Below are 26427 nucleotides of genomic sequence, written 5' to 3' on the forward strand. Positions count from 1 at the left end.
TCTGAAAAAAATATGATGTAGGAAAGCATTCCTTATATTAAAAATTGTCAAATATACAATCACAAGGAACAAAAAAAAAAAGTATGTAAATACATAGAGATGGGCAGAGCGGTTCATGCCTGTAATCCCAATACTTTGGGAGGCTCAGGTGGGAGGAACGCCTGATCTCAGGAGTTCGAGACCAGCCTGGGCAACAGAGTGAGACCCTGTCTCTACTAAAAATTTAAAAAGGTAGCCAAGTGTGGTGGCGTGTACCTGTAGTCCCAGCTACTCAGGAGGCTGAGGCTGCTAGGAGCCATGATCATGCCATTGCACTCTAGCCTGGGTGACAGAGCAAGACCTTGTCTCAAAAATAAATAGCCTGATAGAGGTTCTAGAAAGCGAAAAACAAATAGCCCAATAGAGGGTCTAGAAAGCGAACCTGATGCATGTTCTTGGTGCCCTCTCACTCGCCCCATTCTCTCTCTCTCCCCCTCCTCTTTTCTTTTGTAGTTAATGAAATTATCAGGAAGGAGTTTTCAGGACCTCCTGCCAGAAATCAGACGTAAAAGAAGCCATTATAGCAAGACACCTTCTGTATCTGACCCCTCGGAGCCCTCCACAGCCCCTCACCTTCTGTCTCCTTTCACGTTCATCTCCCAGCCTGGAGTCCACACGCGGATCAATGTATGGGCACTAAGCGGACTCTCGCTTAAGGAGCTCGCCACCTCCCTCTAAACACCAGAGAGAACTCTTCTTTTTGGTTTATGTTTTAAATCCCAGAGAGCATCCTGGTTGATCTTAATGGTGTTCCGTCCAAATATTAAGCGCCTGCTGACCAAAAGCACATTCTGCACAAGACAGGACACTGGAACGCACCTGAGAACAGAGTGACTGGAGCTTGGGGGGATGGGCGGGGGACAGAAGATGTGGGCCCTGTGATTAAACCCCAGCCCTTGCGTTCATTTTTCCAGGTCACAGATACAGCTCCTGTACCTTTTGAAGGAAAGGAGTTCTCAGAGCAACCAAAGGAACGTGATCCAAGAGCCCAGCTTACAGGCTGAAGAAACCCAAAACCCTCTTGATAGAGGTAGAAACTGAACTGTCAGTCCTTAGAGCTCGCCCAGTCCATGCCACAACTGGGCCACGGCTAAAGCTTTATTTTTGAATTCTTATTCCAAAACCAAACTGTCTTGCCCGGACAAGATCACCTGTTAAGACTTCTTGGCGTTAAGTTATGACATGTATATGCGTTTGTTATTATTATTATTTTTTTTCTGCTTTAAAAAGCTGGCCAGGGCACCTAGCACTGGAGCTATTTTGGCGAGCTGTTCTTTAACCCCTGCAGCACGCAGTCCTGCTAACACAATTTCCATAGACTTGGGGGGCTGACCCAGGCTGCAGAGAGCAAGCACCTGTCTGCTGCAGCTGTACAACCTGGATGCTTTGCAAGGTTCCGGCTTGCTTGCTTCCTAGCAGCCAGAGTGCTTTCGGTAAAGCAGTGGAGAATCTCAAGCATGTGCATTTAATTGAGGAATAGCAGAAGGGCTAAAGCAACCAAGAAAAGAAGTGCGGGTATTTTTGTTAAGTAAAACAGCCCAAGTGCTTCTGGAAGTGGGTGTCTACCAAGATAGAGGAAAAGGGCTGAATTCCCTCTATCCTAAATTCAAAGTGGGACAGTCGAGCTCAGGATGCGCTTCCCAGCTTCACTGGTTAATTTGACCTGAACGTATTTAAAGACCTTTTCTGCCCCTGAAGACCTATTCGCACTAGAATTCTAACACGAAGAAGTCTACTCAAATGCATCCTTTAGTTTGAATGAGCTCTGTTCAGACCAGTTGTATGTTACATATGATTTCCTTCCTCCCAACTGTTTCCACTGAGCGCACCCATAGTCTCCCCTAGTCTTCCTCTGTGGGTGCGATTTTTGTGATTTTTACAAACAAAACCCTTGTAGTTCTTGGCAGGTGTGTTTCTGTTGGCATTTGCTGCAGATACCCCAGGACGGGTGGGGGGATTCATTTTTAAGCCATTCAGTTGTTTCCTCAATAATCCACAACACAGTGAAAATATTCTTAGCACTCAGACTGGACTTACAGTGTTTTCTCAGTCCAGTCTGTAGGCAGAAGGCCTCAGAAGATAGTCGTGGCCACTCAGTGCCCACTGTGGGCTTTGTAAGTCCTGGCTCTGCCGTCAAGGTTACCCAGAGGCAAAAGCTTCCTGGGAGCAGGGCCAGGAGTGGTTGGCACTCCAGATAGAAGACAAAATGCTCAGAATCGGGCCTGTGCACTTGTATGCAACCTGTTGGTCAATGCCTAGCATTTATTTTTCCCTAACAATGGACAACCTTTCCCTCCCCCACCCCTAAGCTCAGAGTTTAGGAAAATTCTCTTTTAAATAAACAGAATGCCAGTAAGAGGTTGACCCCCACCGTAGAACTTCTGGGATGCTAAATACTTCCTCACGAACAAAATAAGTTCCTTATACTAGCAGCTTCACCTAGAGAATTCTGTCTCCGGCAATATGAATTTTTCTCTCCAGCAATATCGACTTCACTGGGGAAAAGCTAGGAGTGTGTGGTGAGTGATTTGTTCTCCCTTGACCTGGCTAGGAGCCATTTTTTATACATGAGGGAATTTGAGCTTTCCTCAGTTATCTGAATGTTTTACCCAAGTGCCTTCCTGCTATTGTAGCAAAGTAGCTCAGCTTCCTTGTCCACAGGGTGAAAAAGGACTAATCCATTTTCCATCAGTTTTCTAACTATGTTAGCAAAAAGGACCTCCTGGTAGCTCAACCTCCTGTATGCATGTGTGTGTGTAATACACACACAAATAAACCCCTCTGTTTTTCTAAGACATCTTAGCTGGATATTATAGGAAGCACTTTCATAAACAACTGTACCAAATAGCAAAGGAAAGAGAAACAAAAGCATTAGATTTGAGACATAAACAGGCAAGAGAAAGTGTATTAGGAACTGACAGCTATCAAGGAAGTTTTGTCAGTTACAAATGCTAGGAGGAAATTTTGCCAAGAAGGATGGCTCATGAAATATTTCCAGTATGGGAAGAGGCAATAAGATCCTCTAAGAGAATGAGAAAGTAGGGATGTATAAATGGTAAAGATGGGCGTGTTGCAGGTGTGTTAGAAGGATCTCAGTTAAGTGAAGGTTTGCACTTGCTACATCTAAGTTAATGTAAATATGTAGCACTCTGACAGGTCTACCATGTTGCTGAATGTAGTATATTTCCAAAGTTTGCAAGTCTTCCTGTATTGTAAAAAAAATGCTGCTGCTTGATAATATGTATAGCAATCCAGATTAATTAGTATGTTATTAAATTTTATTTTCTTACCTGTATTTTTATGCTTTTTACCTGTCCTCAAAATATTACACCCCTGTTGGAATTAGATTTATATTTATAAATGGTCAGAAATCTTTTTAAATGTCTCTTTTTACACATAGGTTGATTTTTTTTCTTAAGATAAATGATGTATTCTTGAAACATTTGTTAATTATTCCAGGAAACAAAAAATCCATATAATAAAACTCCCACTCAGAGCCTATTGGTCACCTACCTAGAAGACAGCATCTCAGGAGAAAGAATGGCTTCATGGAAGAAGGAACCACCTTTTTCTTGCTCAAGAATTATGCTGACTTCAGCCCTGAGCCTGGATCCGGTCACTGAGAATCATCAAGTGTCTAGATCCCCCCAAATAAGTAATCTAGTAGGTGGTTTTGATTTTAAAAAATTGACACCAAAACCCTGCCTGCATTGTAATGGAATTTGAAAAGAATTCATGTTCACAGAACCCTACGTTCAGGCTAATATTTACAGAGGGGACCAAAACTAAATCCTGGTAGATAACTCCTGTATGCTTTATCCAAAGGACATCCACAGTTTTGCAGCATAGACATAACCAAGGATGAATTGATTCCTTCAAAGAACTGGGAGGCACTGATATTGCATTTTTTGTTTACATCCAGTAGCCAGGACGCCTCAGTGAGCCAGTCTTGGGCAGAGGCTGTCACATTTAGGCAGATCGGGAGTTGATATGTTCTAATTCTCACTCTGGACTACGGTGAAACTGAATTTATCATGTCAAAAAAAAAAAAAAAAAAAACTTTCCAAGTGCTTTCTATTGCTCAGAAATGAAAGAATGTTTTCGTTTCAAGTTTACAAGAGGCATGGATGGAGTTGTGACGTTCTTGACAAGCTGGGCTAACCTTTCCTGAACTCGTTTCCTGGAGGCAAGGTGCTCGGTGACCCAGCGCATCTTAACCTTGGGTCTCCTAGGCTCAAGGCTAGGGCATTACGTTTCATGGAACCAAAACAGCCAGTTGCATAGCAAGTATTTTCCTGCATTCCAATTAAATGCTTAAGAAAAAGCAGCATCATATAAAAATTGTGATCATAAACATCCATTTCCCTCAGCTTTTGTGAGTGCCTTGACTTACAGCCAACATCACTGTTTAACTCAGTCTGTTTAAAAACAAACTTTTCTGGTGGTTGGTAACAGAGAGTTTCTCCCTGAGCCATCAGGGTCCTGAGAGCTGGAAGTGAAAGGGTTAATTAACATTCTGCCTTTATGCAGCTGTTGGCTGACCAGAATAAACTCCCTGCTGAGTTCAAACTTTGAATGGAATGGATGCAAATGATGTTGTTTCCATTAGAGCAGGTGCTCACAGCATTCTGATTGGCCTGAGCAGACCGAGGCTATGGCTTTTGGAACAAGCTTAGCATCCTGGACATCTTGTCAAAGAACCTCACTCACCCACTATGGCCTCTACAGCCCTCAGAGGAGAGAAAACCAGTACAGTTCTCCAACAAGCAGAGGTCTCTCCAACACGGTGGTGCTGGCAGGCTTAGGTTTAGACAATCCTGTTAAAGGCGTTTGAATACATCACATTCCTATGCAAATGTTTTTAATCTCCAGTTTAATGTAGTTTATTTTTCCTATATGTAAAGTATTTTTATACGACTTGTATCATGATAGTTTAGCAATAAAACAGTTGGAAGCAACAGCTACTTTGGTGGATCTTTCTTTTCCGGAGAGGCTACTCAAATATCCCCTTTACATTTTGGGCTCCCTCAGCAAGGAACATTTTGTGTGTGCACATACGTGTGTGCGTTTACTCCTCGTCTCAGCCCTAGGAGGTAGGTACGGTCACGCTGTGCTTGTGACTCAGGCTTAGAAGCCACTTGTCGGAGGTGACAAAGCCACATGGTCAACCTGAATTTGATTCTCTCCAGCACAGCTCTGCTGTAATCTCTGCCTCTAGACTACTTTTGAGGTAGCATATTCATAGAGGTGATTTATGATGCCCACCTTAGACCAGCTTTCCAAGGGTCCCGAAGCATTCAGTCAACTGGGCCAAGCCAGCCACTTGGAACGCAAAAGCTACCATTTTTATTTGAGCATCTTGCAAAATATCAAGGTTAAAGAAAAAAAAAATGCACCTTATACCTTCGAATCCACAAACAAGTACTAGAACCTTCTAGCCAAGTTCCTCCTTAAAACAGCTTTTGCCATCCTGTAGCTAAAGCACCTAGGAGGTTTGGAAGTAGCTGCTCTTTTTAAAGTCTTCATAGGGTTCGAACCTCCTCCCACCCTTTCACCCCAGGGAAATGGGATATCTGCCCCAGGCCCTGTGCTTTAGGGACCCACGCCACCCCATCATAGCCCCGCACTTGGATTGTCTTGCTGGGAATTTTCTAGCCCCGTCCCCCTGCTATTCCAGTGCCTGTAACCAGCACTACCAAATGGGCAGGTGTCCCAGGCTCAGACAGGGACCTGCATGGGTCCTGGCTGCTGGAAGTACCTATCTTGAACTATCCTTAGTCTCCCTCCATTAGCTGGGACCAGCTGGCTCCCATTTCTCCCCTTCAGATGCCCCAAAGAGCTGCAGAACCTGCACCTACAGGGTCCAGGCCAGCTTCCAGAGGAGCACCCTGGTGAGCAGATTGCTCTGATGGCTGGTGCAGTATTTTCATTGTGAGTTCTGTGGGATGGTGTGAGACTAGATCACCAGAATGGTGCTGATTTAGGAATGGCTCAAGTTGCTTAGGCAGACAGGAGCCCCATAAAAAACACCTGCCCAGGGCTACACCTAAGAGGCAACTGTGCCCCACTAAGACGATTGCGGCCAACTGTTTTGCTTTAACTCACTTTCCGAAAACCTTACACCACTTCTCCTGAATCGAAAGTCAAAATCACTTAAGCAGAGGACAAGGCTAAAACTATAGTCATTTTTAAAAAAGAAAAAAAAAACAAAAAAGTCTGTGTTGTACATTTATATTTAAGCCACGCTTAAACACAAATTTGGCCTGTGCCTCAGTTTCCCCAGATATAAAATGAGGACTCTAGTCCCCACCTCACAGGTACTGCATACTTAATCAATATTAGCTATCTATCGACTGTCCCATCATTTAACAAGCAGATTTCAGATTCACCTAAGGCTTATCGTGGAGCCTTGAGCTCACCTTGAGACCTCATTTGACTAATATCTGGAAGGAAACATTTAGAGCTCTATGGGATTTTAATTTTTCTAAATAGATCATTAAAGCCAGAAACTTGAGTTTATCCAATTTTCAAAACCTGAGATGACAAGGAAGTTTGTATTGGAGCATCTTGGAGTCACTTTGCCAGGAGTTTGCAAATCTGAACATGTTCCTTGCTGTATCCAACAGCATGGTGTAGTTTCATACAAAGGAGCAGAAACGGAACAGTAGTTTCGTGCCAAGTTGGAGTTTAAGAAGTGGTAAGATTGACAGGAGAAAACAAATGCTGACTCCTACTCAGCCTCTTCATGTTCATACATTAGAAGGAAACTGGGTTCCTGGTAGGACCAGGTTGAGTATAAAATAATGCTGAGGACAGAGGCACAGAGCCACAAGGGTCTTTACGAAATGAAAGTGAAGTCATTTCTTTTGTCTGCGGATCCCCAGTAGCTGTGATGGGGTATAAAGGACACGCTTGCTATAAACCTCATGACATTTTGTGGTACGAAGGTGGACGAGGTCAGACCAAACTTTCTCCAAAAAGGGCTTCTCACTCTAAACCACCTCTTGCCCTGCCCTTTTGGTAAAATTCAGAAGTTGAGCTTTGTAAATGGTCCGATGAGGAGTTATCAAAGAAACAAAACCCCCTGCTGTCTATCTGCCCTGTCCCAGGCTCTCTAGGAATCCCTGATTTACTAAAAACTTCAAGCTCTGAAACACTGTGCTGGATAGGAAGTACAGTGACGATTCACTCTGATTCCCGGGGGCTATGCTTTTTACATCAGTGATACCTAAATTTTTTGTTGAAATGGGGACACCTCATCCTTCTATGAAATACTGACAAAACTCCTTGAAAACACATTGCCAACAGTTTCTGCTGCTGTGCAAACTGCCAGAGGATATTTGATTTAGAACCCTCTGCCCTTAATACCACGAGAAAAAAGCATTCACAGGACAACTGTGGAGAGAGTTGTATTTACACCTTCACATACACACGCGCCAGACTCCCGTGTCACCTCCCCCACCATGTGCCTTCTTCTCTTTGGTAGCCAGGAGGCATTTTGAGTTCAACATGCCCCCAAATTTCCTGATTCCCAATCTCCTCTTCCTCCCTCTCCCAACACACACCCATCTTACTCATCAGTTTATGGCAACACCATCTATCTACAGTCGCTTAGTCAAAACCCTGGGAATAACCCCAGATCTCTCACTGTTCCCATTGCCCACATACCAGCAAATCCCGCTGGGTCCCTTCTGAAATCCTCCCACCTCTATGCCTCATGCTCACCAGAACACCCTCATCTACCTGGATGACACAACCAGCCCTTCGCTGGTGTACTCCCGACCTCCCCATCCACACAGCAGCCAGATCGAGCTTAAAGCAGCCTCAGATCCTATCACAGCCCTATTTAAAGCCCTCCACGGCTTCCCTTTGCATTCAGGATGATCCAAATGCCAGGCAAGAGGCTCAGCCATCTTCCTTGGCCACAAGTTCTCCAGCCTCCAGGCCTCTTTTCTGTTCCTTGCCCAGACCACACCATTCCCCACCTCTCTCTCCTCCTAAAACTTGAAACGCTTTGACCTCTGAGTTTCATGGACTGGCTCTTCCTCATGCTTCAACTTTCCAATTACATTCTTGTCCTCAGAGGACTTCAGTGACCACTGTCATGCGGGACCTACCCCCATGCCCCGCCCCCACATGCACTCAGCCTGGCGTTTGGATGACTGTGGGCATGTTTGCTGTCTCTTGCCCCTGTAAATTCCATGGCGGCGATGATTGTCTTGATTTGCTCAATGCCATCTCTCTACAGCCTGGCATGCGGTATGGTAGGCCCCCAGGAACCGGGTGTGAAATGAGCAAACATGCCTTTCCTGTGCATGGAGAACAATGGGCTCATCTGGAATGCATGGAAAATTAATCATTTCCTAATATTTAACACATTTTATAAACCAAACAACTGACTCAAGGGAGACTTTCCTTCTGTCCCATATGGCTCGGTTTATTCATCTCTAATTACACAGCAGTGTATTCCAGCCTGTCTTCTAGAAAAAGCCAGTTCCCTTTGTTGCAGAAAGCCATAAAGACCATGATTCCCTAGAATCCTGGAGCCTGCCAGGCCAGTTATCTGCTTTCTGGCAGCCTGCAGTCACCTGTGGCCCTCCTGCTTGTAAAATGCTCACTGCTGTGGCTCAACAGCTCCTTGGGGACAGGTAAGAGAAGGGCCAGCCAGCCAGCTGCCGTTTACAAGCCAAATCTGAAACCGGCTTCTCGGGGGGAGTCTGTTTGACAAGGTGAATAATGGATTGTTTGCAGCGGAGCGAGGTGCGGCCAGCGCCTGCAGCTTGCTATGTTAGACGGTGCTAACGTGCTCCGGCTGGGCGCCTCTCCATCTGGTCCTCCCCAGATACACCTGCAGTCGTGCGGTTCAGGAGCCCACGTTCTCATTTATCCTCCCCGTGGTGCAAATAAGCCAGGGCACCCTCTGTGCGCTGTTGGGGTCTTCGACACAGACCTCGGCCCCTGAGCTGGGCTCCAGGATCTGAAGGTGTGAGGGCAGGCTTTCCTAAACTCTGCCCTGCGGACACCCCCAGTTCCCAAGACCAGCACTGCCCAGACTAGGTCCAGGGCTCCTCGGAGAGTCGGGCAGTGGGGGTCCCAGGTCCCATGACTTCCATCTCTCAGGGCTCACGGCCTCCCCTCCAGGATGAGTCGTTTTTTGCCATTTATTCCTGTTCATGTCACTCTCATCTCATCCCCTGCGTCTCTCACTCTGACCCCCATGAGGTTCAGACCCCACTTTCTGCCCCACAGCCCCATGAAATGCTGCTGCTCATCCCTCTGCACCTCACTGCCCACCATAAACCCCCACATCCTCAGTCTTCCTTCCCCCAGGGCCTGCGTGTTTTCTTCCTAGCTGAAACCCACCGCTCCTGAGTCCTGTCTCCTTGCAGGCCTCTGCGACAATTAGCACAAACTTAGTGACGTAAAGCAACACAAATTCATCACCTCACAGTGCTAGAGGTCCAAGGTCCAAAGTAGGTCCCACGGGGCTAACATCCTGGTGTCAGCAGGGCTGCACTCCTTCTGGGGGCTCCAGGGGAGAAGGCTTCCTCACCCTTTCCAGCTTCTTTGGGAATAAACATGGCTGACAGCATTCCGCAGCACTCAGCCCTCGTCTGCTGGGCCAGCCATCCCATCACTCCGATTCCACGCCCAGCCTCACGCCTTTCTCTAACAAACTCTCACATCTCTTTCTTTTGCCTCTAAGGACTCCTGTGATTAAATGGGGCAAACCTGGGTAACCCAGGGCACTCTTCCTTTCTCACTGGTGATTAGCAATCGCACCTGCAAATCGCTTTTGCTGTAGAAGGTAACACGTCCACAGGTGATGGGCATAGAACATGGACATCGTTAGGGGGCCCTTATCCTGCCTGCCAGGCTAATGTGGCAGTGTTCAGAGGTGGTGCCTTTAAGTGGTGACTCTGGGTCCTGAGGACTCTACCCTTGTAAATGGATGAATCCATTCATGGATTAATGGGTGAATGGGTGATCATGGGAAGGAAACTGGTGGCTTTACAAAAAGAAAGCCCTGAGCACAGCACATTAGCACACTCAGCCCCTCCCCATGCGATGTCCTGTGCCACCAGGGGACGCTGCAGAGTCTCCGTGAGCAAGAAGGCGCTCATCAGATGTGGCCCTCGGCCTGGGACTTCTCAGTCTCTACAACTAGAAAGAAATTCCCTTTCAAAATGCCCAGCTTCAGGTATTCTGTTATAAGCAACAGAAAACGGACAAATACATTGTTTAAGGCTCATGGACCACATCAGTGAAGAACACAGACTAAGCAAAGTCTCCATCCGCGTGAAGGGGACATGCCAGCAGGGTGCAGAGGGAGGGAGAAAGGCCTTGAAGAGACCTGGAGCTGATCATGTTTCAACCTGAACTCTTGCATTTCTCCTCCCTAGAGCCGTTCCAGCCCAGCGTTTATTTTATTTCATGGAACACCTTCACCCCGGTCACTCAGGCTAGAAGCCCAGCACCATGCTTGGCCCTCTTCCTTCTCTGACGCCCATCTCCGATCTGTCAGGAAATCCCGTCAGTTCCCTCTTTCAGTTTTATCCCGAAACTGACCCCATCTCAGCCTGGCACCGTTCTGAGTCTGGTGTTCGTTTCAGCGCCACCTCCTGCTAGGACCGATGCAGTAGTCTCTCGGCTGGTCTCCCTGCCTTTCCCCTTCTGCCTGTCCTCATCATGGACTGATCCTGCTAATCTTAGATCAGGCCCCTCCTTTGCTCAAGACCCTCAGTGTGAAAGCCAAAGACCTTCCTTAAATGGCCACCAAAGCTTTCCACTGCCCACCTCCCTTCCTACCTCACCTCCCAGTACTCTCCCATCTTGCCCTCTGCTCCAGCCCCTTGATCTCTCAGTTTCCCAAACACGCCACACTGCCTGCATCTCAGGGCCTTTGTCCAGCTGTTGCTTCCACCTGACATCTCTTCCATTAGATGTAACAGCTGCAGATGTCAGCAGAGACACTGCCTCAGCTCTCATCCTAAAATCAGGCCCACTGTATTCTCCATGGTTACTTGGACCCAAACAGACGCTGCTATAGTTTGGTTTATCTGCTCGCCCTCCCCTCACAAGCACCACATCTCATGTTGAAATTCCATCCCCGGTGTTGGAGGTGGGGCTTAACGGAGGCGTTTGGGTTATGGGGTGGATCCCTCATGAGTAGATGAATGCCCTCCCTGGTGGGGGCTGGGGGTAAGTGATTTCTCACTTCATCTGTTCCCATGAGCGCTGGCTGTTAAAAGGAGCCTGGCACCTCCCCTCTCTGGCTTCCTCTCTCGCCAGGTGACCTGCACACATGAGCTCCCCTGCCTCTTCCACCATGAGTGGAAGCAGCCTGAGGCCCTCACCAGAGGCAGAGGCCCCATCTTGAATTTTCCAACCGTCAGAACCATGAGCCAAATCAACCTCTTCTCTTTCTAAATTGCCAGCCTGAGGTATTCCTTTTTAGCAACACAAATGGACTAAGATGTCCAACCCAATCTCTGAAGGCCTGAGGGCATCTGTTGGTAAATGTCCTTCAGCGGCATCTTGGTGGCATCCCGATGTGGGGAGGGGGTGGTGGGAATGATGCACCTGGTGCTGACACTCAGGGGTGGCACTATCTAGAGAATTTTAAAACCATATTTCAACAATTGCTCTGATTTTTATTATCACTAGGTACTGGTGGTTTTTGGTGTTTTTTTTTTTTTGAGACAGGGTTTCACTCTGTCACCCAGGCTGGAGGGCAGTGGAACAATGACAGCTCACTGTGACCTCTGCCTTTTGGGCTCAAGTATTCCTCCCACCTCAGCCTTCCAAGTAGCTTGGACTCCTGGTAGCCACACCCTTGTGTGATCCCCTACCTCTGAGTGTGGGCTGGACCTAGTGACTCGCTTCTTAGATTACGAGAGGTAATGACTTCCATCTTGCTGGCGCTCTCTCTCTCTCGGAGTCTTCTCATTTGCTCCCTCCGATGAGGCCAGCGGCAGTGTCTGCGTGGCAAGAACCCAGGGCAGCTCCTGGTCACAGACAGTGGGGAACTGAGGCCTTCAGTCCCAGCCCACGAGGAACTGAATCCTGCCCACAACTGTGGATCTTGCTTGGAAGTGGATCCTGCCCCAGCAGAGCCTTGGGATGACCATGGCCCCCGCTGACTCCTGACTGCAGCCTGGGAGAAACCCTGAGCCCGGGGGCCCGGATAAGCTGAACCCAGATTCCAGGCCCATGGAGGCCCATGGAGGCTGTCAGATAATGAAAATGTGTTGCTTTAAGCTGCTGCATTTAATGCATATAATGAATGAGGTCATTCATTATAGAGCAATGAAGAACTAACATATACAGAGAGGTCACATAACCAGGCTGAGGCCACACAGTCTGTCGGGGGCGGAGGGGGAGGGTCAAGGTTCAAGTTGATTTTGTCTCCTAGAGCTTGTGAGTTTTTTGAGACAGGGCCTCACTCTGTCACCCAGGCTGGAGTCCAGTGACACGATGAAGGCTCACTGCAGCCTTGACCTCCTGGGCTCAAGCGATCCTCCTGCCTCAGCCTCCCGAGTAGCTGGGACCACAGGCACACAACGCTGCACCTGGCTAATGTTTTAATTTTTCATAGAGATGGAGGTCTCCCTATGTTGTCCAGGCTGGTCTCAAAGCTCTTGGTCTTAGGCGATCCGCCCACCTCAGCCTCCCAAAGTGCTAGGATTATAGGTGTAAGCCACTGCGCCGGGCTGCTTGTGATTTTTATCCCAAAACACACCACCTCTCAGAATTTTCTGTATCTGTGTTATAATAGGCATTTCTACCAGTGTCTCCACAAAGCAGATGGGCGCCTGATAAACTCCGCATGTAACAGGCATGTGGCAGCCACTCAGCCACATGGACCAGCATGTCCACCTCCTAACTGGTTTCCATACCTCCCCGGCCCATTCTCCACGTAGCTGCCAGATGATGGTTCTGAGGCTCCAGTCGGCCCCCATTACAATTAGGTTTAAAGCTCTGTAATGACCATTTTCATGTAGCTTTTAGAGCCACCAGTGACCTGGCCTGGCCTACCCCTGGGCTGCCCAGAGCTGGTGCTCACGCATCTGCCGCACACAGGCCCCATCAGAGGGCTCCACATCACAGAGTCCCCTCAGCTGGGCCCTTCATCTGGTGAGGAAGAGCTGTCCCATCTTCCATTCCACCTCCACCACCCCCCATTCCCCTCAAGGATTCGAGAGGAGCCGTCCCTGCCCACGTGAACACCTTGGTTAATCCCTTTCCTTTATCTTTATCCTCCTCCTCTCCCAGCTCCCAACCATCAAGGTTCAAACATGCTGGGTGTCTCTTGTCTAAATCAACCAGAAATAAAAATAGAAAAAAATCATCCATCGAACCCACGTCTGCCTCCAGCCACCAGCCTGGCTTTCCCCACACCTCCCAGCCAAGCGTTAAGAAGGAGCTGCTGCCGCCTCTCATCCCCGGCTCCCGCTCGCTCACTCCCCAGCCATTGTGCTGGGACTTCTGCACCCACCTCACTGCCAAACCACCAGCACCCTCCCTTGTCATCGAATCAAATGAACTCTTCTCATTTCTTCTCTGCCTGGACTTCCCGGTAGCATTTGGCTCTGAGATGTTATCTCTACTTCTTGAAACTGTCCCCTTGCTCTTGGTTTTCAGGACACCCATGCTACCTACTTTCCCTGGCTTCAGCCAATGGTCCCTCTTCCTTGAGGCTAAAATTGCGGCGCCCAGACTCAACCCAAGGTCTTGTATGATTCAGCAGGGGAACACCTGGAGTTTATCCTCTAGAAACTCTCCCGATGCACCCAAAGACACAGAAAGATACTCAGGGCTGGTCTACTGAAGTAGCAAAAAAAATATCAACTATCAGAACACCCATCCTCACAGCCCTGGTGACCTGATGCCTGGCGGACGCCCGTGGGAGGATCCAACGCAGCTTTGGAACAGAATAGGTGTCTGCGTTCATTTCCTAGGGCCACCTAATAGATTGCCATAAACTGCGTGACTTTGAACAACAGAAATTTATCCTCACATAATTCTTGAGGCCAGAATTCTGAATACAAGTGCTGCAGGACCATGCTGCCTCTCAAGGCCGTGGGGAGGACCCTTCCTGGCCACTCCCAGCTTCTGGGGGTTCCTGGTGTTCCCTGGCTGTGGCTGCATCACTCCAGTCTCTGCCTCCATCTTCACGTGGCCTCCTCTTCTTACAAGGATACTTGGTTTTGGATTTAGGACCCACTTGGTTTATCCAGGATGGTTTCATGCCAAGACCTTTCATGTGGTGGCATCTGCAGAGGGCTTTCTTTCAAGTAGAACCACGATCACAGGTACCACGGTCCAGCACAAGAACACATGTTTTGTGGGGGCCACGATTCAACCCAGTACAGTGAGGAAACCGCCCCCCGCCTGTTTCCTCGGGTTCTGTTTAGAGTCAGCTCCTTTGTTGCTCTGTTGTGTCTCCTGGCCTCATCCGTCCTCATGGGCCTTCCCTCTGTCTAACCTGTTATCTACATGGTTTGTCTTGGCGGGGAGCTGTGGAGCCGTGGCTCATGCCTGGAATCCCAGCACTTTGGGAGACCGAGGTAGGTGGATTGCTTGAGCCCAGAAGTTTGAGACCAGCCTGGGCAACATAGCAAGACCTCATCTCTACAAAAAATACAAAAACGAAACAAAAAAAGACAGTTTGTCTTGCTCACTGCTGTGTTTCACCCCAGTGCCTGGAACAGTGGCTGGCAAGGGAAAAAGCAAAGTGCAGACCTGTGCATCCCATTTGTGGGATGACCACACATACACAATGATATAAACTCATACACACACTGTGACATAAATTCACACTGCATACACACACATCCACAATGCAAACACACATACTACATACACACGCTGCATACACACACACCTGCAAATACATACATACTGCATACACACACACACGTGCTTTTTCTGAAAGACATTTCAGAATTACTAATGGTCTCCAGGAAACAGAACTGGGTGTCTAGGGCACGGGGGAGGGGACAAGAGGAGCTTTTCGTTCCATATCCATTTGTACTACTTGAAATCTGTAACCACACATCTATTACCAAGAAAAGGTCTTAAAGTAACAACACATCATTACTTACACTTGGAACAAAGCCACTACAGGTGTGACTCCCTCACCTGCTGCAAGCCATTCAGTGCCGCTCCTGCCCCTCTCATCCCTCCCCGGCCCCTCTCCCCTCTGTAAAGATGGAGTTGGGGGGAATTATATGGTTTGGATCCTTGTCCCTGTCCAGATCTCACGTTAAATTGTAATCCCCAGTGTTGGAGGTGGGGCCTGGTGGGAGGTGATTGGATCATGCGGGTGGATCCACTGGTGCTGTTCTCGTGATAGTGAGTTCTCGTGAGATCTGGTCATTGGAAAGTGTGTAGCACTTCCCCGCCCTTCTCTTGCTCCTGCTGCTCTGCCCATGCGATGTGCCGGCTTCCCCTTAGCCTTCCACCACGATTGTATGTTTCCTGAGGCCTCCCCAGAAGCAGAAGCCACTATGCTTCCTGCACAGCCTGTGGAACTGTCAGCCAATTAAACTTCTTTTCTTTGTAAATTACCCAGGGTCAGGTATTTCTTTATAGCAGTGGGAGAACAGCCTAATGGGGGGCAGAGCAGGGGCGGGGGAATACGTTCTTCCGTGTCTCTCCCTCTCGCTCCTGGTGTGTTCTGCACAGGGCTGCTGTGGAGCAGCAGCCCTAATTTTTGTTCAAGGATCCCAGTTCTAAAGCTAGACAGCATGGTGACTGCAGGCACAGAGGCTACAGCGTCAGCTGCCCTGCGTTCAGGGAGCTGGGCAGGGAGCTTGTTCCAGTGTCTTCCATTTGCCCTCCAGATTCACCCTCAGCTCTCTGGGCCTGGGAGGCAGGCCATAAGCCCAGCCTCCCCGGGGCACCTCTGGCTTCCAGAGGGTTCCTTCAATAGGAGGTGCCAGCAAGAGATGGAAGGTTGGGTGTTCATGCGGTGGACTGGATATGTCCCTCAACAAAGGCCACTGTCTCTCCATGTGGCCCTCTCCATGGGGTGCCATTCCCCTGGTCCCAGGAACTGCTGTCTTCCTTAACCTCTTCGGGCCTTGGGGCGGCAGAGGTGCCCCAATGCTGACAGCTCTGGGGGATTCATCTTGTATTACGTTTCCCCTCTCTCCTGTGCTTTTGTGAATAATCCATTAAAACTCTCCTCAATTTACTCCTTTGCCTGTGTAGCCTCCTTCTGGGTTTCTGGTTTCTGGCCTGCTATCATCTGTTCCCTTCACAGAAGCCAGACGGATCCTTTTCAATATGAACCAGATGAGAGCACCTTTTGCTAAAGCCCACCATAGGCCCTGGTCTCACTCAGAATAAAAGCCAGACTCCTGCTATGATCTGGCCCCCAGCTACTCTCAGATCACCTCATCCCTCCAGCCATGCTGCCATCTTGCTGTTTCTTGAAGAAGCTAAACTTGTTCCTGTCTCAGGGCCTTGGCACTTGCCAAGCCCTCTGCCTGGAACATGCTTCCCCCATCCCCTGCATGGCTCTTTGGGTCATGTTCCACCTCCTCAAAGAGACCATCCGTGGCCACGCTAGCTAATGTACCTGCTCTGCCACCCTCCCTCACCATACCTGCGGTCTTGTTTTGGTTTAGTGCCTATGATAGGATCACTCTCCCTACTGTCTTCTTCTGAGAAGGTCAGTTCCTTGAGGACAGAGTCAAGTCTGCCCAGTCCACAGTTGTGCCTACAGTGACCAGGAGTGCCAGGCATGTGGTAGGTGCTCTGATATTTGATGAATGAATGGGGACATTTCCCAAGCAGCTTTGTCTGGAATTCTCGGCTGCTGCCTGCCTTCTGACAAGTCCCTTGACTACAACCTGTATGGTCCGGGGGCAATGGGGGAAGATTGAGGAGACACAAGCTTTCTCCTGCAATTCATCCAACCAGAACCCCAAATTAGAACTAAATCACTCCTTTGGTGTCAAGGCCAGAGTGAGAGAGAGAGAGAGAGAGAGAGAGAGAGAGAGAGAGAGAGAGCGCGAGCGCCTGCTGGAGGAGCAGTGAAGCAGGGCCAGGATGGGAGGCAGCATAAGAACAGTGTGGTCGGCTGAATTATAGCCCCAAAGAGGTCCCTGCCCTAATCCCCAAAACCTGTGAATATGTTACCTCATAAGGCAAAAGGGATTTTGCACATGTGATGATGTTAAGAACTCTGAGATAGGGAGATTATCGTGGATTATCCAGGTAGACCTAATGGAATCACAAGGGTTCCTATGGAACCGAGGCAGGACAGTTAGAGATGTAATGAGGGACAGAGAGATCGGAGTGATGAGATCCAAGGAAGACAGATGGCCCCAGGAGCTGGAAAAGGCAGGAAACAGAATCTCCCCTAGAGCCTCCAGAAGGAAGGCAGCCCTGCCAATATTTTGATTTTAGGACCTCTGCCCTCCGGAACTGTAAGATGTTAAATTTGTGTTGCTTTAAGCCCTTTGTGGTAATTTGTTATGGCAACAAGAGAGAACTCATACAAAGAGTAATATCTGTTCTTTCCTAACTGCTTATCAAGTGGGTGCCAGCCGCTGCAGGAGCCGTTCCCAGCACTCTGCAGAGCAAGGGCTCTTGTTATCTCCATTTCACTGATTAGGAAATGAGAGGTGATGTGGCTTCCCCGGGGCTGCACCGTGAGTGGCTGAGCCAGGCTGGAACGCAGGTCTCCTTGATCCCAGAGCCCACATTCTTCCCACTAAGACACCCTCCTTCTCCGGTGCACTCACACTTCTTTGGCCTTCAATTTCCCCATCTGTCACCCATGGGCCACCTCTTGCCTTGGAGTTTCACAGCCTCTGGCTGCTTTATGCAGAGGAACAGCCAAGATAGCCTTACCCAGTGACCCCACCTCTCTGAGGCTTGGGGTTTTTCCTGGCCTCAATCTTCCCTGCCCAGCCCCTGGGAGGATCCAACATGAGGGCGCCTGTGCAGAGAACCTGCAGGCCCTGTTGGATGAGTCTGTATCAATGGCTGACCAGTGACCCATCCCTCTGAGCTGCACTTGGGGGCCAGAGGATGGCGATTCTCCTGACTCCATTGTAAAGCCCAAGACAACCTCAAAATCTGATTGGGAAGGCGCATTTGCATCTGTTGCTTGCCTGGGCTGGGTGCTCTTGCACATTTGCTCACACAATCTATCCGAAGCCACATTTGACACCTCTAATGCCATCATCCACATTGCACAGCTGGGGAAACTGAGGCCCAGAGAACTGTAAGACAAGCTCCAAAGCATTCATTGATGCACCCAACAGGTATTTTTTGATGCAGACCTTGTGCCTAGAACAGGGTGTTTTGGACACAGCAGTGGAGCTTGTGTCCCAGCAGGAAGGACAGACTGTAGAAACCACAAGCACAGAAGAATTCAGCAATGCATGCCACAGGAAAAAGTAGCAGCTGCTCAGGGCAGGAGAGGTGGGTGCAGGGAGGGTGTGGCTGGTGGTGCTCCTGGCAGGGGCTGTGATATGCCTGGTGCTGTGCTAGATATACTGGTTCCAGGATTTCTGTCCCCGAGCCCCACAGCCACCGGGCAAGGTGGGACTCTCCTCATTTCTCAGATGAGCTGGAGGGCGCAAGCTGGTGACCCTGCAGCTGTGCAGTGGCAGAATGACGATTTGAACCCAGGTCTGTGTGCACCCAAAGTGGATGTGCTTGTATCCCCTAACCTTGCCCCCAATAGGGATTCTGTGGCCCTTAGTGGGTACAGCCCATGAGGCTTTGATCTCTGGGGCTCTGATCTCTGGACCAAAATTCATCTAGGGACTTTTCTCTTTGCAAAGCAAGAACTCAGTGTAGGAGCAGGCAGGGGCGAACCGTCGAGGAGATTTATTTTGGGGAATCTAAAAGCCTGAGTCTGGCCAACAACACTTCAGTGGAAATGCACGTTTTCTCCATGTGAACATTAGGAACCCAGAAATCTGACTTCCCCCTGGCCAGGCTGGTGGGAGATGGCCTCTGTGTGGCCCGGAGCCCCCAGGTCCCCCCTAAGTAGGTACAGCTCTCGGGCTTCCGTGCTTGGAAACGTTCACATGCTACTGACACTAAATATTTTCCTTCCTAATAAGATTTCCCCCACAAAAACAACTGGATGTGGAAAGATCCATCCTCTGCACCCAGCCAAGGCAACCTGTGGGCAGAAATTTCCCTTTATGCTGAGCAGGGAGGCCGGTTCTAAGCTGAGCAGCACTTTCTGGCCTCTGGGAAGACACGGGAAGGGACTCTCGGTGGAGCCCCACTGCCCTCTAGAGGTGTGGATGCCCAAGCCCCACTGAGGACGCTCAGACTCAGGGCCTGGGGCTCTCCCCGGACTCCCTGCGAGAGTGGCTTCCACAGGCTTCCCTGCAACCTCCTCCAGCCCCGACCCCGGGTCAACCTTTCCCTGACCTCTGTCCATTTGCTAAGAGAAGTAGGACACGTCCAGCCTCCAGCCAAGTCAGGTCCCTGGACCATAGGCTGTAGCTCAATGAACTCGACTTGCTCTGTCCCAGACAATGGCACACATCCCTGGGAACTGCTGCCAGGCCTCTCTGGAGACTTTTAAAGCCACCACAAATCCTGAGGTGACGAGGATGCCCCATGCCCCCTAATTAATTCAAACTCAACATAATGCTGTACAGTAAGAGTAAGGAGGTCTAAGACACTTCAGAGTTTTGCGTGATGGCTATTTTGATGTCCTTTTTGTTTTCTAAAATAAATATCCTTCAAATTTTTAACAAAAACAAACAATGTTTGGGGCACTGCTCTGATTGAAATCACTTTTGGAAAAATGGTAACAATGAGAAAGTTATGGCAGTGAAAGAGATCTGACCTAACCGACTCCATCTTACTTCTCACCTCCAAGCTGCCCTTGTTCGTTCCTGGGCATAGATAACTTTGGGAGGAACTAGTTTATAGTTTAACTTTGAAACACAGATGATAACAGTCCATTCCTGAAACAAACCTCCTTCTTGCCTAGGGACCAGACCGCCTTTGTAAAACTAGCAAATGAGCCACAGGATTAGAAGTTAACTTATGCTCAGGAGTCACGCAGCCAGAGCCCAAAAGATTCCTAAACTTCCCAGTTTCTCCTATGGGTAACACTGGTATTATAAAATCTAAGATTGGTGTTTGAGGGACTTTTCAGACCCTGCAATCGATAGATCAGCTGGGATTCACCAGATTGATAAACTGGCTCATCCGGTCCTGTGGCCCCCACACAGGAACCAACTCAGTGCAAAAGGACAGCTTTGATCCCCTATGATTTCATCTCCAACCCAACCAGTCAGCACTCCCCACTCCCTGGCCCCGTGCCCACCAAATTATCCTTTAAAAACCCTGGGGTTTTTAAAGGAGACTGATTTGCATAATCAAATCAGTAATCAGGGAGACTGATTTGAGTAATAAAAAAACTCCCATCTCCCATTCAGCTGGCTCTGCGTGAATTAAACTCTTTCTCTATTGCAATTCCCGTCTTGATACATTGGCTCTATCTGGGTAGTGGCAAAATGAACCCACTGGCGGTTACATGCTGACATGTGAATGACATTGTTAACACGTAAATACTCTTTCGTGAAGGCTGGCTCTCGCTTAATGAGTGGGTACCATGTGTTCCGCAGTTCAGAGATCATTCACCGAGACCTCAGGACAACCCTGAGTGGTACTGCTGTTGCTGTCATCATTTTACAGATCACACAGCTAAGAAGTCAAGTCTTGGAGGCTCGATTTTGGGCAGTCTGATCCCAACCATCAGGTCACACTTCTTTTTTGCTGAATTGGGTCACCCAGCAAGGAAACCATCTCTGACATCCAGAGCTTCTCTCTCAGAGGGGAGTTGAAGAAGGACACGCCATGGTTTTCATGCCTCCTCTGAGTCTCTGGACTCTCCCCACGTCTCTCCACATCTACATGGTCACACTCCAATCCCGTCCTGTGGTCCAGTCCCTGTCCTTTCTCACCAGATGGCCACAACAGCCCCCTCCAGCCCCTTTGAGACAGTAATGCTTTCCAAGGGCACACATTAGCACGTTGCCTCCTGGAGTAAAGCTGAGTTGTCCAATGCTTCCAGTGCCTTTAGGATAACTCAGATGCACCCTCAGAGCTCGGCCCTTGTCCCTTCCTCTGGGAAGCCCTTCTGGCCTTACCCAGCTCCTGCCTCAGCACTTCTCCTCCCAGAACCCGCTGAAGTTATAACTTAACATGTGCTGTGTGATCATGTAACCCATCTCCCCCCTGCTGGACTTGGAGTCCCCTGAAGATAAGGACTCTGTGTGGGCTCCCACTGTGTCCCTTGGGCTGATTTCTGTGTCCTCAGTCCCCCACCTCCAACTCCTACAACACAGAACAGGCACTCTAATATTTGCTGAGTAAATGAACACATAAATGAATGAATGAGGCTGGGCATGGTGGCTCACACCTATAATCCCAGAACTTTGGGAGGCCACGGTAGGCAGATCATCTGAGGTCGGGAGTTAGAGACCAGCCTGGCCAACATGGCAAAATCCCGTCTCTACTAAAAGTACAAAACTGAGCTGGGCGTGGTGGCGCATGCATGTAATCCCAGGTACTTGGGAGGCTGAGGCAGGAGAATCACTTGAACCTGGGAGGCGGAAGTTGCAGTGAGCCAAGATCGTGCCGTTGCACTCCAGCCTGGGCAACAGAGTAAGACTTCATCTCAAAATAAACAAACAAATAAATAAATAATAAATTTTTAAAAATGAATGAATGAAAGCGAAGTGCAGTAGGTGCTCCCCAGGAGCAAGAGATCCCATCTTGATGGTGGGTGGGAGGGGGACCAGGGAGACTGGAAAAAGTGGCGCTACAGTCAGAACGTAGACGTGCAGAGAAATGGGGGAGGACACTGTATGAGGAAAGGCACAGGGATAGGACACTGTGCCACATCCCTGGGGAAGAGAACCCTTTTACCAAGGCTCCAAGACCCTTGCAATGTGGTCACAGTCTGCCATGTTTTGTGGTCACACTCAAACTACATTTCAGCCATAGCAAGCCACTCACAGCTCTTCGACTGTCCCAGCTCAGGCCTTTCTGCTGCTGTCTCCTCTCCCTGCCATGCCCTCTCCTTGAGTACTAGGCTGCTGCAGTCCAATCTGGCTTTCCACCCAAAGGCTGCAAACTGGTGACTTGCAGGCTGGACCTGGCTTGGGGATGTTTTTTGTTTCATCCACCCAGTTTTGTTTTGTTTTTTCTTTTTTTATAGGCAGCGTCTTGCCCTATCACCCAGGCTGGAGTGCAGTAGTATGATCACAGCTCACTGCAACCTCCGCCTCCTGGGTTCAAGTGATTCTCACTCCTCAGCCTCCCGAGTAGCTAGGATTGCAGGCACCTGCCACCATGCCCAGCTAATTCTTTTGTATTTTCAGTAGAGACGGGCTTTCTCCATGTTGGCCAGGCTGGTCTCGAACTCCCAACCTCAAGTGATCTGCCAGCCTCAGCCTCCCAAAGTACTGGGATTACAGACATGAGCCACCACACCCGGCCTCTTTTTGCTTCTTTTAAAAAAGCACTTGAAATTCAGATGTCTTTACCAAAACAAATGTTTAGATTTCTATTTTCTTTTGAAGAACTAGATGATCTAGCCACACTCGCCCCACATCCTTTTTGGTGACCGTGAGTCAGAGCTGAGTAGCAATCACCCTTTTGATGGGGGCACGTGTTGTCAACTGGCCACCATCCGCCCCTCACTGTGGCATTAACCTCCACCCACTTTGTTCATCCTCGTCACACATCCAGGTCCTGCAGGACCTCTCCACATACATATGGAACTCCGGTAGCCCTGCCATGGGATGCCTGGTGCACGTGCCCATGTCTTCTCTAAGTCTCTGTACTAGGCATTGCCGCAGAGGGGCCCTGCTCCTGAGGCTGGTCCTTCTCAACATCCAGGGCTCGGCTTATCTGTCATACCTTCGGAGAGGCCCTCCCTGGCTACAGCGTTTCTGCCCGCCCCATGGCAACACTGTTGTTCTTGCTCTCTGCTTGCTCCTTTACAGCTCTCCCTCCAATGTGTCATCCAGTTTCTGTGTTCGTGGAGTTGGCCTTCCCCAGTGCAAAGTCAGTTCCGTGAGAGCAGACATCAGATCTGTTGGGATTGCGGCTGTATCCCCAGGGCCTTGCAGTGTGTCTGGAACATGGTAGGTGTTGCATCAATATTTGTGGGACATAAGAATGAAGGAATGAAGGAAGGAAGGAATGAACACACAACTGCTATTCTCCAGGAACTCCCACTTAGTTGCAGGGCAGGGAATAGACCTCATAGACTAGAGGGTGTTGAATGGTGATGACTCCTACCAACCCCTGCCCCACAAAAGACAAATCCAGTAAAAAAAAAAAAAAAAAAAAAGTAATCTTATTTGGAAAAAGGGTCTTTGTGGATGGAATTAAGTTAATGATCTCAAGGTAAAATCATCCTGGATGATCTGGGTGGGCCCTAAACCTAATGGCAAGTGTTTTTAAAGAAGAAAAGAGATCACGGACATGGAGGAGACGTTCAGGAGAAGATGGAGACAGAGGCTGGAATTCTACTATCACAAGCTAAGAACCCCTGGAGCCATCAGAAGCTGGAAGAAGCTGGCCAAGATTCCCCTGTGGAGCTTTCAGAGGGAACGCAGCCCTGCTGATACATGGATTTTGGACTTTTGGCTCCCAGAGCTGTGAAAGGATTGCTTTGGGCCATCCAGTGTGTGGTAATCTGTCATGGCAGCCCCAGAAAAGGAATACATTGACCAAGCACAGATGCTTGAGCAACATTCACGCAACCTGCAAAGGGGCTTCCAAGATGGCAAGTGCTGCAAGGCTCCATTCGATGAGCTACTTAGAGTCGTACTCTGTAGCCCGGGCAGGAATGCAGTGGCACAATCTTGGCTCATTGCAACCTTTGCCTCCCAGGTTCAAGTGATTCTCCTGCCTCAGCCTCCCGAATAGCTGGGACTACAGGGGCGTGCCACCATGGCTGGCTAATTTTTGTATTTTCAGTAGAGACAGGGTTTCACCATGTTGCCCAGGCTGATCTCAAACTCCTGACCTCAAGTGATCCACCCGCCCCCGCCTCCCAAAGCACTGGAATTACAGGTGTGAGCCACCGCACCTGGCCGATGAGCTGCTTTTGCTGGAACAGTGGCCAGCTTGGCTCTTCCTGCCTTGCAGAGCATCTGCCCAATACCCATTCAGAGGCATGAGACACCGCATCTGTCTTCACGATGAGCCTACCATTTGGATTTTGTTTCCTGGAGTCCCCTTCCCACAGCTGTGCACTTGCCAAGTGGAGCAACTTCTTCCCCCGCACACAGATGCCTGGTCTTCTCTGTGTAGAGGTCTATCCCACCTCCCCCAGCTCCAAAGCCAGTACACCCCCAGGGAGCTTTCCCTAATCCCCTGGTTGGATTCTTCTGCTTGGGTTCTCTGTGTCTATCTCAAGGTGGAAAGTGTGATCCGCCTCCCAGCCTTATCTCTTCCAGTAGCCTGCAGGGGAAATGGACGTGTCATGCCTGTCTGCATGCTTCCCGGGGAAATGGACACGTTGTGCCTGTCTGCATGCTTCCAGGCACACAGTAGAAAAACAAAACAAAACAAAACAGATAGCAAAACCCTCAGTAAAGCACAGCTTTCTGTCACCCTCCATCCTTGTGCAGCCAACAGTCCACCTCCTGGAGCCACATCCCAGATACCACTGAACCTCTGACCTGACTCACATCCAGCTTACAACCTCTGACCTCCCTCTCCCACCTCACCAGGGTCATACCTGCTGCCTCAGGGCTGGGCAGATCTTGCCTTGGGAGCTTCACATTCATAATGAGACCTGTGACTCCACCCACTGGAGGGTCCTGCACCAAGTGGATCAAGGGCATGACCTTACGCACCGACATGCCCAGCTCCTGAGCAGGACCTCAGATGGTGACACTACTCAGATGGCAAACACCAACGGTACCTGCCTGGCAGGATGCTGTGAGAATGATGTGAGGTCACTTCATGTGACTCCCTTAGAAACCATGTGGGTTGGAATAAGCACTTAGATAATACTAGCTAGTGTTGACGATGACGATGGTGATGATGATGGTCGTCGCCATCCCCAGTGCTGGCCCCAGGTCAATACATAAGTGTATGGGGGCGTGACAGGGCCGGCCTCCTACCTCTGACTCAGGCTGGCAACACCCCGGGGAGCCTGTGGGAAGGCCTTGTCCCCGGCAGAGGCAGAGCGTCCACGCCCCATCCTGGCCCCCATCCACTCAGTGTCCTTTCTCCATCTGAGTCGATTTCTGTGGTGCTGGAAGATGCTTTCAAAATGATGTGAGCATATTTCTGAGGTCAACTTCTAATCAAAAACGACTCCCAGACGGTGCCCTGGTTTCAAAAGAAAAGAGAGAAGACATGGAGTGAGTCACCGTCCAAACCATTTGAATGAAACAAAGACACAACAAACTCTCTGCTTTCCTCTTGAGCCAGAATGGATGACCTCAGCCCTGTGGAGACACAGCTGGAGGGAATTAAGGGGGATCTCCGGTTCCCCGAGATAGCGAGGACGGCATAGCAGAGCCACCATGACTCACTGTGAGAATCACAGGGATGGAGTCCAGGGCCCTGGAACCCCGGAGGCCTGCAGCCAAGGCGAAAACCAACACTGGTGGGTGGGGAGGGGTGGCAGGAGGCTGAAGGATTGCAGGCCCTGGGAAGAGTCAATGAGTGAGCTTGAAAAAGACCCCAAAGCTGGAGCAATTTGACCCCCACGATGTCTTCTGGGGACGTGGAGGACATTGCCAGGCCTAGACTTGGGCTTTATGCATGCCCAGAGTACCCCTGTTGGCAACTCTATTTCCAATGTCTGGAATCCTTCCTCCCAATATTCCCAGGGCCCCAGGATCCGTCACCCTCACCCTCTGGGAGGAGAAAGGCAAACACAGTCATGGCCCGGGAATCTTAGGGCTTCCTTTCGGAAGGCTGTGTCTCCCCAGGCTCTGAACTTGGAAGTCTCTTTGCCAGTCAGACTTTTCCTGGGAATGGAGGGAGACTTGCCTGGACAAAGATGGGCAGGCCAAGCGGGAAATTATAGGTGGGTACCACACTTCACCACAACTCTTACGCCAGTGTTCTCACCTTCCACTCAGGATTGTCAAGGTGACTCACTAAACTTACAGGATCAAATCTTTTTTGAAAATTGAACTGGTTTCTAAAATGATAACAATAATACATACACAGGGTGAAACTTTTTTCAATATTAAAGAGAAGCATAACAAAGTTTTCTTCTGCCAGACTGCTCCCAAACCCATTTTTCAGTGGTATTAATTCTTGATTTTGGCTTTTCTAGTTTTCTGATGGCAAAATCTACCTTTAATAATATGTCTACTTCTACTTCTTATCAGTTTTAGATGGTAT

At 49.3% G+C, this 26427-nt stretch overlaps 1 protein-coding gene across 8 annotated transcripts in view; it reads left to right on the forward strand.

Annotated features, from left to right (window-relative positions):
• NFATC2 (nuclear factor of activated T cells 2) overlaps positions 1–4997 on the forward strand; it is a 180710-nt gene extending 175713 nt beyond the window's left edge. For all 8 annotated transcript variants that reach the window (XM_025399025.1, XM_025399024.1, XM_025399029.1 and 5 more), the window contains one exon: positions 493–4997. Coding sequence is in view for 4 of the 8 variants with exons in the window: in XM_025399024.1 (XP_025254809.1) it covers positions 493–548 (56 nt within the window). In the remaining 4 variants the exon portion in view is untranslated. The remainder of the gene's footprint in view (positions 1–492) is intronic.
• The last annotated feature ends 21430 nt before the right edge of the window (positions 4998–26427 follow it).

This window comes from Theropithecus gelada, chromosome 10 (genome assembly GCF_003255815.1).
Source record: "Theropithecus gelada isolate Dixy chromosome 10, Tgel_1.0, whole genome shotgun sequence".
NCBI classification, from domain to species: Eukaryota; Metazoa; Chordata; class Mammalia; order Primates; family Cercopithecidae; genus Theropithecus; species Theropithecus gelada.